Source organism: Ptychodera flava, chromosome 17 (genome assembly GCF_041260155.1).
Source record: "Ptychodera flava strain L36383 chromosome 17, AS_Pfla_20210202, whole genome shotgun sequence".
In the NCBI taxonomy this organism is placed as follows: Eukaryota; Metazoa; Hemichordata; class Enteropneusta; family Ptychoderidae; genus Ptychodera; species Ptychodera flava.
In genome coordinates this window covers 26,363,798-26,376,741 of record NC_091944.1, presented here as the reverse complement: position 1 = coordinate 26,376,741, position 12,944 = coordinate 26,363,798, and the positions used below count along the sequence as shown (strand labels likewise).

Below are 12,944 nucleotides of genomic sequence, written 5' to 3'. Positions count from 1 at the left end.
AATATAGATGGCTTGTATGATTACCAAGTAAGAGTAACAAGTAATATGTACTAAAAAAAAATTATACGATTATGAATTTGAGGCTGTCTTCAGTACAGTTGCAGTGTTGGTTCGGAGTGCATTTGCAAAAAATGATTTAAAGCTCTTAATGCACAAAGTGAACACAAAGAGTTAAACTTCAAAGGAAAATATTTATCTTCGAGAATAAATTTCCCCACGGGTGTGTGAAAAGGTGACGGCTGGATCGAGGCAGTTTTTGCTTTTTCAAGTGAGTTTGTTTGAAAGATGTTAAAGAGTTACAGTTTTGTCAGTGTCATAAAGGAGAATATGAGAGAAAATTCCCTTTCACCTCTATTTTGCTGGAAAGGAGTTAATCCGTCTGATTGAAAAACAACTCAGAAGAAACAAGAGTACTTTGATGAGAGAGGTGGACAGCATTTGGAAGTGATCGACGTTAGTTTTTGCTGTCTGAGTCAGGGAAACTGGGAATTAAAGAGGCCTGGTTAGTCGACTTCTCGAATTGTGTTTGTCGGATTATGTTCTGAAAAGTGACATAAGTTGAGCAAATGAAATACCCAGGGATTTAGTGGACCCTTTAGATGTATAAACTGTTGGCGTTTTAGTCAAAACAGCAGAGACGGTGCTAGTTTGTAGAATTAAGGTCTTGTTTTCTTTAATTGATCTCCGAGATGCGAAACTGTTGAGCTACTGTTACATGGGGGAGATCAACTCCTGTTTTTTTTTTCTGCTCCCATTACGGTTTAATCAGACTCCAAGGCACTGACTGGGAATTCAAAAATTTACCGGTCAAACCAGTTGATGGAAATGATTAATAAGTTGTAAGGTGAATTGGCATGATTGAAAAATTTCAGATTAGAATTTTGGCGTGTGTCAGCCGAGCTGGAAAAAATGTCTTTCCCGTTTGTTTGAGGCTCACGGCGAAATATCATAAAGTGAAGTGAATGTACACCAACGGTTAATTGGCGTGTCAGAGGGAGAGCTAGGCAGGAGAGAATGTCTAAATTGAGCGTTTCTGTTCAACTTGCAGCCACGGGGAAAATTCTACCTTCCAATAACTGTTACAAAACAATTCAGAAAGCAATACAGGGTTTCTAGCATCGCGCATATCAGAGTGGTTTGAGTGACACCGCTGTTAGAAGTCGATGCCTGCAGCGGCCGCCGAGGTGGTCCTGTTTTTGCTGACAGTAACAAGGGAAATACAGTAAACTGCTTCAGTAATTTCAACAGTAACATTAAAGTGTCAGGCCAGGCCAAGAAACCATGATATGTGTATTTTTGTACCGCTTTTAAATATTTCACCCCGAGAGAATCTGCATATTTGAGTTTCAATTGTTATGACAAACATTCGTTGGATCGGAAATGCAGAATATAAAGCAACTTTCTAAAAATAATCCGTGAAAATGTTGCCTGAATTATGCTGTTAGCATTATAGGATCAAGGAGAGAAATAGTTTGCATTGCACACATATTATGAATCTAACTTTGATATGTAATAATGTATAAATTACATTTAATGATGTTTAATATCCCAGCCATGCATCCTCCTGTGTGGGTTTTTCTAACTGTACCCTTTAAGGACGTGTTCTGGCATTCTGAACAATTAACCCTTTGAGCACTATAATTTTCTCCCGCCAAACTTTTAGTGCAGAATTTTACCAATTTTTATGAATTTTTCTGTAATTTTTTGATAATTTTGGACCAAATGGACATCACATTTTATTGGCTACCGTTCATTATCAAAATTTTGACAAAAATCTGAAAAAATTGACTGGAGTATATTTTCTAAAGGTGATAGAAATTGACTTTGGCACTCAAAGGGTTAACTGAACACACGTGATATTGACTTTTTGCAATTATCCATTATTTCTGAGCCTCTTAGCTACATCAACAGAAGGAAGGAGATTTTTTCAACTGTATCAAACTTGTCAAACTGTAAAGAAATACCGTATTTTTCATGGTGCTAGCATAGTATAGTCTCTACTAAAACAGCGTTTTCTCGGCTCTGTGAAATTTTGGCTTTGATCATCGTCGTGACAACCTTTGCCAGGCAACCGCGCAGTGTTCCTAATGGCCTGGTTTTGACCTCATCAAATCTTAGCTGTCGGACAACAACCGAGTATTTCTACCTCTGATAAGTTATCAGCATCATCTCACAACATCCACTTTTCCACTGTTTTTCGGAACTGCAGCTATCACAAAGCCGCCCTGAGTCGGTCCGCAGCCTATTGTGATTTTAGAACACTTCTCCAATCTTGGGGGAAATTTTCATCATTTAAGATGGCCAGAATTAACCTATACGTTAAAAGGCACAACAAACTTCTCCAGTAAAATTGAGCATTTTCTTTCAGCTGATATTGTACACCCGGCTCTGTCTTCAGATTTCTTGCAGTGAGTTCAGAGCAGGCTGTGTTTGCACTGATCCTACCGTCTGTGGCTTTTTCTTATCAGTCAAAGCCAGGGATTTCGTTTCAAGTGGCCAGACGAGGGGCGGTCTCAGACAAAAGCTTTTTTTCTCCCAGTAAATTTTCCTTGCCCGGCCAAGTGACCTGTCAGTTGATGTAAGTGACATGACAGTGTGAACTCAGGACCCAGAAAGGGAACGGTAGTTCTGATCTATTGCAGACTGTAAACTTGTCATCCCTAATTCCCGTGTGCGTGGATCCAGCCACGCAGCGATAAGCAATGGAAAAAATTCAAAGCAAAGATGGATAGTTGGGGGATGGATTCAGAAAATTCACTCAGTCAGAACCAAAACTCTCTTTTCCAGCATTGTCAATTATTGTTTTAGTGATCATTCTTTTGGCAAAATGAAATTATTATTCATTAATTTAATATAATAATTAGCAAAAATGGGCAGTTATATACTGAAATACAGAGCTGCAACAAAGTACAGTACTTGTTAAGGTTTTCATACATGAAAGTAAAATATATGTGACGGGTTTTACATATGTATTTGCCAAAGTAACCAGTGAGGAGTTGAATTCAGAATGGAACCAGCAAGTCTTACATGTAACTTGTATACTTCTCTGCTGCAGGACTTTTATGTCATTTATAGCCATATCCATCCTGTGCAATTAGTGAGTGTGTATTTACTTAATTAATTAAAATATTGTCTTTCCATGGTGGGGGGCATGTTGTAGACAAACACAAACATGAACTGACAGTGACTGTAAGTTGTCCTTGGTTGGCGGAGGCGACCTTGGTCGCACAGAACGGGGAAATTTTCTCAACATGGCTACCAAATCAGTGACTTTGCCTTGCAGTTCTGTCGGTAGTGCTGCCACGAACAAGGCGGGGGATTTTATGAGGGCCTGGTTAGAGCACTGATCGGGAGTGGTGTTTTTTGGAGAAGCATTGAGTGCGTTGGTAGCACATATCAAATGGTCATGTTTAATTACCGACCAGCTTGGGAAAAACCAGGTCATAGCTATCCCGCTGTGTTTTGAATTTCACCGAGGATAGCTCTGAGGATAAAACGCCTGAACAGTTCTGTCCGTGGTGCCCTTGTCTGCTGGTTGAGTTTGTGTCGATGTGACAGCCCGGCGATAATAGGCTGGTGACTGTTTGGATTTTGGATTCCGTACAGGCCAGATTATGTGAGAACAGATGTCTTGGTGACAGTTCTTGAGCAGTGCAGTGGTTGATTCACAGGTCACTTTCTTCTGAAAGCCTTGCTGTGTCTGTCAGATTTCAAATCTGAAGTCACTGCCAAGTGTGAGCAACAAGTGGTCTGATCACAGAATCTGGAATGTCAATTTTATATACATGTACATGTATCAACCTGATAGGTATTAATTTTTTCAGAAAAGAAATAACAAACATTTCGATAAAAGTCATTACATTCAGCCTGATTCTAGGAATGATTTTGGATAAAAATTGCCACAAAAATGTGTTGTGTTCAGTGAAATCCCACAATTAATTTCAAAATCAAAATTTTCTTTTTCATAACAGCAGTGTATTCCCTGTCTCGAGGAACAAGAATTGCTATTTTTCCGCTTTTATGAGGCTGAGGGAAAAAACTGAAATACATTCTTCAAATGTACAGTACCACAAACCGTTCTAACATCGATGTGTAATGATGATAATAACACAGTAATGTCAATAATCATTTGGCTGTAATGTACGGTGCGGTTTGTAGTTTTGTTATCGCAGTCGTTAGCTCATTAGTGTATATTTCTGGTGGACGCCCAAAAATGATCTTATTGCTGTTTATCTGTCTGTCGTGCAGAATAAGGCTTTAAAGCGTGTTTCAGTGACCAGTTATCCTTTATATGTTCAAGATCATGACTGGTATGAGAAATTTCCGCCAATGACACAAAATTAATCAAAATATATTTCATAGACGGGCAGCGTTGACGCTTGCTCTCACTTGACAATCAGACAAATTGATTGATGAGGGATCGATGGTAGTTTGTAAAAAGCACTGGTCAGTGTACACAGAGCGGCAACTCTCACAGGAAAAGTCAGCTACGTAACTGCGGCAGTAAGCCGGACAACTTAAGTCACATTTAAGATTTTCTTTTCTAAACACAGCCGGATCAATGAGGCAGGGGGCTGACCTCTGCCCTACTGTACACCAGACAAAAGCGGAGAAAGCGACCGGGCAGTTTGCCGGCGAAAGGAGAGACCCGTGTCAATTTGTTCTCCGTCTTTTTTAAGGAAAATCACAAACAAGGAGCTTGACAATTCCGATCAAGTCAGTAGCCAAACCACACCTCGATGAGAAGAAAAAGCCAGATTAAAAAATGAAACAACACTAATTAAACCACTAAGTCCACATCCAACACATGCCACAGTGCGATTTAAAAAGAAATGGCATTAAGAAAAGGGCTGTTGTAATCAGGGGGACTTAAAACCAGATGATATTGAGTGCACAGAAGCAGGTTTTCAGCCTAAAATGACTTACTGCTATTAGAGTATTAGGGGACAAAGTAGCCATGCTTGATTATACAGTTCCGAGATAGGATTACCAAACAAACGGACTCCTTGCACATGTATTGATAACTAGTTTGGCCAGCGTGAAAATAGTCTTTGGTTGCTCGCACTTCGAGGGGAGATTTTTTTAAGCACTCACTGTGTGAAAATCAAGCACCATACGTATACTCGGCCGTTTTCATTTTCGTCTTGCCGCCTGAAAGCTTGGGTGCAGAAATCAGGGCTACATAACACTCTGTGAACACCCGTTATTGCCATGTCAAAAGTTAATTTGAAACATCTCCCTGGTGAACTCGAAAATCGAAAATCCAGTCGTGAAATGCATGAAGTAATAAATAACTGCTGGTGAAAATTTAGATTTAATTTGCGGAGGAAAGTGAAAAGTAGTTCAAAGAATTGTAAATTTAACCCTTTGAGCACCAAAGTCAATTTTTGTCTCCTTTAGAAAATATACTTCAGTCAATATTTTGCAGATTTTTGTCAAAATTTTGATAATTAACTGTAGCCAATGAAATGTGATAACCATTTGGTCCAAAACTATCGAAAAATTACAGAAAAATTTATAAAAATTTGAAAAGATGTTGCACTAAATTTTGGTGGGAACAATCATAGCACTCAAAGGGTTAACACACTTCATATCTACGTGGTAAGCTGGTCAGTATCGTCATACACACAGATTGTCTGATTGTCTACCCAACTTCACCACCATGTTGAGCACATCAGTACCCGTTAAGGATCACGGCTCGATTGTGAGCACGCATAACAGAGATTTAATTCCATTTGCTTGCCAATAACAAATCCAACAGGCTGTTTATTCTTTTGCACTTTGCTCAAGTAAGGTCAGTAATTTCATTCCTCATGGGCCACGGAAGAAAAACACTAAAATGGCGGAATTTTGAAATTCCCCGCATAGCCAACTAAATCTTGTTTAATGCAAACTTCCTAAACCCTACAAATGCCTGAGTGAAGTTATTCAATTTCGTGATATCCACTGGAATATTTGAGGGGCATGACTGAATTTCCATTGGGGGTCTCCCCGGAACCGAATGGAAGCATGAGAAAATTTGTCAGGCGGAATTTCGTTAAGGTTGATGGGATTGGTGATTTGTTTTGTACACATGTACACACACTGTGGAAATAATTACTACTGGAGTTAATTTTGACTGTGAGTATCTCAAGTAGTTCATGCTGTAACCAAATTTGACATTTCTTGGCTGTGATTGACAGTATAAAATACACCCATAGGTTTACAGCCACTTTCACAGAAGGTGTCAAATTGTATTTAATTTCTGTACTCACTGAACGGCATATGGTCCGAAACAGACAAATCATGACTTTACCTTTATTTGGTCAACATTTTTCAATTATTGTTTTCCCAAGTTATATGTCTAGGAATGACAGTCCCTTGATGATATTTCAGTTTGTGAAGCTGCAGACGTTATTCACCATCAAAAAAGGAGCCAAATAAAATTATGAAAACAGGAGTGATCAGAACTTGTGTTTTCTCATGACGGACACTCACAGAGCCAACATGCGATGCTGAAGTTTATATTCCTATTTTTTAGAAGCCCCCTTTTCAACCCTCCATCCTAAGACAGGTTTGTTTGTGTGTGTTTTGTTTTCTTGTTTGAGTGTGCAGTCCTTTTTTTGTTGCGAAGCTTGGCCTGGTGAATGTGAGAGCAAAGACCCGGACGGTGCTGGAGTGTTAAGTTGAACTGCGGGTAACACGGGGAACGTGACCGTAAGAAGCACGAGCTTGGCAGGCAGGTTGGAGATGTCCATTAGCACTTTGGTTTACAACGTCCATCATAGCTTAGAATTTTGGAGTGGATATATCTCCACCTTTTCCGTGTGGTTGAAGTGGTGCAATCACTTTGATAGCTCCGTACATGTGTGTCATTCAGCAATGAAGTGACCACTTTTCTGTTCCAGGTTTCGCCCTCTATAATTGATCAGCTGTGGTCAAACACAATTTACATACAATCCCACGTTTAAATTTAGATGGGGGGGGGGTTGAAACTGGCTGAACCAGGCCAACCCTCCCTTTGTCTTTCGATGCACTGAACCTGCCATGATTGAGTTGTCCTTCCAGCGCAAGTTGGTAGAGCCATATACAGTGTCATTGTCACCACTGTTTAGGGATGTAATCACTATCGAGCCTGTCACCTGTGAAACCAAGGCGCCCCCTCCCACTCTGGTGACCTTTCACCCAGTGCTGGCCATTTTCCTTTCCAGTGTAAACATGTAAACAACTCTGGCCAAATTTGTTTACTTATCTGCTCCTTCTGTGCCTACGTCCATATCTGAACACAAAGGCTTACATGATGGTACATCTTGGGAAAAATGTCTCCCAGAATAGACTGCGTGCGATTCAAGTCACGTCACACTCTCAGCAGTCAGATGCTGCAAATACACTGCATGTATGTCTCCATTTCTTAAGAAAATAGAAATGAAAATATTGTTTACTTTTGGTTATTTTGGATATATTTTTTCATTTTTGAAGTTTGATATGTGAAACTAATATAATTGGGTATTTTCTCATGAATAGCTTGAATATCATACATGTACTGTATCTATCAAATATCAAAAAAGTATCACTGCACTGTGTGTGTCGGTCCAAGAGGTTTGATTCTGAAAGATCAAATATGGTGTCAGGCCATTGGCAGGCTAATCAGAGGGACCAGATAGAAACAGAAGCTTGGTGATATATTTATGAGTTAGCTAACATCCGATGGAGATATCAAAATTAGGTACCATAATGATTGACTTTATCGAACTGCTGATGTAATCGTCTATAATGGTTTATTTGGAGTTGGTAGGAAACGGCCGTGTCAACAACCAAACACAGGTAGCCCGGGTTAACGGCCTTTATCCTATTACACCCACATTTCATGATTTACCTTGAACCTTTGGTCGCCAAGTCTTTTTTTATGACTCAGAGACAATCCATTGTTGTCAGTGTAGAGTTTCAGGAAACGGTGATGCAGCGTTTGAAAATGAGAGAACTGGTTGTATCGCTGGAAAGATGCCATTTTGCTGGAGCTAATCTGGCCTATTATACGCTTTAATTCCATCAAACTGTGAACTAGGAAAAGGGGATAATTTGTCATGGAATGGGGAAAAGCATTGATGATGTATGTTGTTGGTCCCTTTTTTTGCAATAATTTTTCATCCTGTAGTCTGTTAACCCTTTGAGTGCTGTATATTTTCCCGCCAAAATATTTGTGCAAAATTTTGCTAATTTTTTATGAATATTCTGTAATATTTTTGACAATTTTGGACCAAAAGGGAAGTAGTTTTAATTGGCTACAGTTTTTATTCGAAATTTTAGAAAAAAATCTGAAAAAAAAATGTCTGTGGTACATTTTATGAATGCATGTTTGCATCTACATGTACTAGATAGTGACATGATTGAGTTTTGTAAATTGTGTCATGGAAAGAACATAATGACTTTACATTCAATATTGCATTTCTGCCCAATGAAAGCTATACTGAATGCTTAAATCGGACTTCACTGACTGCTCATCAAGATTTCAGATTCAGTAAACAATCCATTGGTGTAAAGTTCCACTCCGGGAAATGGCCTTGTTCAACTTTTCCCATACTGACATTTAATCTGACTGAAGTTAACTTCATTGCTAGCCTACGCTGATGTGCCCCAACTGTTGGTTTTACAGCTCAAAAAACCCTCCAAAACGACTTCTCTATGTTCAGTTGTCCTGATCGGATATCTTATATAGTTAAACTGTGAAATTTTTTGTTTTCTCAAGTTTTATTGTCAAATATGGAATGTTAGCGAGGCAATTGTGAAAGGGAAATTTTAAGAGAAACAACTATATTGAATTTACAGAGATTTAAACTGATGTAAAATTTGAGCATCATAAAACTTTATATCAAGTAGACATGATTTTAAGTCTTTGAAGGATTCTGCCATCAAGTTTATTTCATCAAGAGACAAGAGTGGGGGTGGGTTTTGGAGGGGGGGGGGAGCTAAAACCACAAATGAAAGATCCGCGGTACCAGATGAAACACTTTACTCATGCGATTTATGTTCTGAGAAGACAGTTTTTTTTGAGCTTTAAGCATCAGTCATCACAACGTACTTGGACATTAGTCAACTTCTACTCAGCCGTTTCATCACCCTTTATTCCGTGTGATACATCCAGCGGCCTGGAAACTAATTTGGAGAAATGGCAGTCACTCCGGCGGTCCATTCCATGATTGATTTCCCAACCCTAATTGAGAATTCCACTCGAGAAAACACGCCACTGGGGCTTCAGTCGTAGAGTTGAGGCATACCCTTTGTTTGAAGCCACTGCCGGAACAAAAGAAAATTATCCTTCTTCCTGAGACAATTGCTCTTGTTTGTCTTTGTTTTGTCTGTCTATTAATAGGACTGTAATAAGTTCAGCTCCAGTGAGCTGCAGATTTCAAAAAAATGGGCACAGTTTGTTTTCAAGTGTAATGTGTTCTGTAGGAGGCCAGTGATAGATGAATTTGACAATGCCACGCCAGGCCAGACTTGTAAGGCACCTGGTGCTCCAAGGCACGACCATGGTGAAAGGAGACAAAGACAGACAGTAAAGAAAAATCAAGATACCCATTAAGAAACCATCCACAGTTGAACATTTCATCTTTGATTTTAGTTTTTGATTTGTCTACATCAGCCAATTTCATATCTTGTAAGATTTGGCAAGTTAGAGTAAATTGAAATCACATTTTGACCAAACTTGGTGTCTCTCCTTCACTGATGTACATGTACATGTACGCTAGTTCTACAATAATGTTCAGTGTTCAGAATGGTACTACTATTCATAAACTGGTTCTTTCTATACAGTGCCTTCTTTTTGAATTTCAATTAATATGGCTTTTTCCTTTTCTTGGTTCAGCCGATCTCCAAAAGAAGATAAAGACGCCAGGTCCACCTACGCCACCCCTGACGCCAACCAGTCAACAACAGTACCATCAACAGTTGTCCAGTCAACTCTGCCTTCCCAGCAGCCTTAGCTACATCTCCAGCTCCCTCACCTGGCAACCACCCACCGACCACACTTCCTTCTACCCGATGAGCACACTCAGCACGTGGAGCCGGGGCTATCCCTCATACCCGACCATCGTACCTCCGGCGTCCGACATCCCTCTACCGGGCCACGACTACCCATGCATCCCTTCAGTTTTGCCCACCATGCCCCCACCGACTGTCAACAAACCCAAGTTTGATTTCGCCAATTTGGCAGTGGCGGCCACGCAGAACTACCCAGAACAGAGCAGCTATAGCGAGCAGCCGCAGTACAAACCGGCGTTCGTGCCGCTGCAGCCGACGCCGCCACAGGGTGAACGCAAGAGGGGCAGGGTCTCCACCAGGGCAAAGAAAGAATTCATCTGCAAGTACTGTGGAAGGCACTTCACCAAATCATACAACTTGTTAATTCACGAACGAACCCACACAGACGAACGACCCTACACATGCGATATCTGTCACAAGGCTTTCAGACGGCAAGATCATCTTCGAGATCACAGGTACGTACATCATTAATCTGTTCAGAAGTACAAAATACAGTAATCGCCCTTTTCAAATTTCAGAGTTACTTCAAATAAAAGTGTATTGGTTTGTCAGTGAGAGGATGAAAGGGTGCTTTAACCGCGTTTAATTTCATGTGCTGACTATTCCCCAAATGAACTTTTACATAAAAAGCACCACGGTTCATAAACTCTGAAATCATAACAGATTTCACAGGAATTCTGTTACGCCTTGATAGGACAATGCTAAATCAAAGTATTCCCAGATAGACAAATTCCTTTTATCAAAGCGGAAGCAATGCCAGAAACAACGGTCAGGCTGAAAGACAGTTGCTCTACACAATATTCCCCCTTCTATCTAATGTGCACTGCTCCGCTACTCAATGAAATGTATAGGATTAAACCAAATTGTTTCATGAAGAGGTGAGAAAGGCTCCTGGATGATGTGACAACCATAGGTGGTTACTTTTCTCTCCTTAAAATATTTTCTCTCTCCCCTAGAAAAAAAAGATATTTATCACTCTCTCGGCAAGAGTTAGGGCACGGTAGATTTATAGCCTTGAGGAAGACGAAGTCCTCCTTACTGGAGATATACATGTACCACCATCCTGATCCCATTTTATCAAATTTCGATTTAAATTGCTGTCTGCGTCGTCCAAGGCCCTGAGATTTATGCCTGTTGTTTTGTTAAACGTCGGTGTATCAGTTTCGCCAGGGGTGTAATTTATTACACTTGCTCCGTGGCAAACAAATATCTGAGGCAGAAAACTCTCAATTTAGTACACCGTCTGTATGTGTGTGTGTGTTTGTGACCTCAGTGTCATCGTGCCTGACACTGAATCACTTAAAAACCCAGGATTTCATAGCTGTGGGTCAAAGTTGACCGTCCAGAACATGGGAGAGGCATTTGAAGTGCTTGTAGACATGCCTGGCGCGGTGGATTTTCTCTATTGACCGATTTTATTATTTCCAGTCTTTTATTTTTTAATTGACAGCTTCTCGCAATCAGATAAGGAGATTGAACCATTTTAGTGGGTTGATAAGCTACCTGAAACAAACAAATGAACATCTGATGGCACTGATGGGTTTAATCTATCGCTATCTGCTGTGCTATTGGCCTGTTCTGATTTTACTTGATCCGATAAGTAAACTGACGTTTCCCATGTACTGCCCAACCCCTATGGTACCTTAGTTCTTCTGTCAAAGTCACTATATGTTAAGGCTTGCTTAAAGATATTTATTCCTCTGACCAGATTTTCTGTTTGAGTCTAGGGGGAGGGGAAAAAAAAAAAATATTATTTGGAATCCTTGAATTAAAAGTCAGTCTGTCCTTTCTTGATTTTTAGATTTTCTTTGTGGAGCTTGACAACTTTTGTCATAACTCTCATGCACATTTGAGAACATGTCGTAAGCAGCAATGAGGTTAAATGTCCTCACGTTACAACAGAAATCATTGGCCACAAATTTCGCTTCGTGTGGTTGGCTTTATCGCATGCAATAGTGGCAAAATAAAGATAGTTTTGTAATCAAAGCTTTGTAGAGAAGTTGGAAGATGTAAAAAAACATCAAAAGGTCTTATTGTTTAAATGTTTGCTTGATAAAATCTGCAGGGAGTATGATTTCTCAATCCTGTGAATTAGTATTTTGAGCAAAAATATCCAAAGCAACTATAGCCAGCAGGTGCAGTTTTAAAAACCCACAGTTGTACAGGGAGCACACGCATACAAACAATTTGCTGTTACGTGGTAAAACCAAAAGTATTCATCTGAAATAGTACTTAGGTTTTATTGGCCTTGTTGACTGTTCTAATCAGGCCATCAGGAAATATCACATTTGTCATGGGGTGATTGACTGCATGGGTGAGAGAACAAATTTTCTAAATATTTCCAGTAATTCAATAGAAAAGACTTGGGACCGGGCAGATTCTGACTAATGCTGAAATCAGGCAGGCTTGTATGGTGAAGGTCGGTTGTAGTTAACGGCTGCCAACATAATGTCAGAGTGTACAGGGCTTGGCAAACTTCCTCCTTAGAGAATGAGATAAAGACAGCGATAAAGTTGTCAATCACTAAGGATTGAGAGATTGGGGGGGGGGGGGGGGGGGGTAGAAATCTTGACTATAGGCATTCAATGTCTTCAATCCCCTTCAGAGATTGCGTAAATCCCCTTCAGAGATTGCGTAAAGTAGACATGGTCTTCCAGAGTCTTGTTATCTGCTGAAGTGATAAAGGTTCCGGAAATCTGTAGCCTCAAGTGGATGTCAACCACTTCCATCAGTTGAAGAGCCAGACGTGAGGCTGTAAGCTGCGTTCTGATTGGCTGATCTCCCTGATTAAATTGTTTGCAACTTTTTTTGTGTGATTGCTTTGAACATGAACGTGGTTTCCTTGACCACGGGTGTTAGATTCAGTGATTCCCCCCCCCCCCCCCTCACACACGTCTTGGAGCATGTCCAGACTTGATGTGTCA

General features: G+C 40.2%; 1 protein-coding gene across 3 annotated transcripts in view; it reads left to right on the top strand.

Moving 5' to 3' along the window:
* Positions 1-12,944, top strand: part of LOC139115896 (protein odd-skipped-related 2-like) — a 41,361-nt gene that overhangs the window by 24,586 nt on the left and 3,831 nt on the right. For all 3 annotated transcript variants that reach the window (XM_070678314.1, XM_070678312.1, XM_070678313.1), the window contains exon 2: positions 9,845-10,475. In XM_070678314.1, the coding sequence (XP_070534415.1) occupies positions 9,845-10,475 (631 nt within the window). The remainder of the gene's footprint in view (positions 1-9,844; positions 10,476-12,944) is intronic.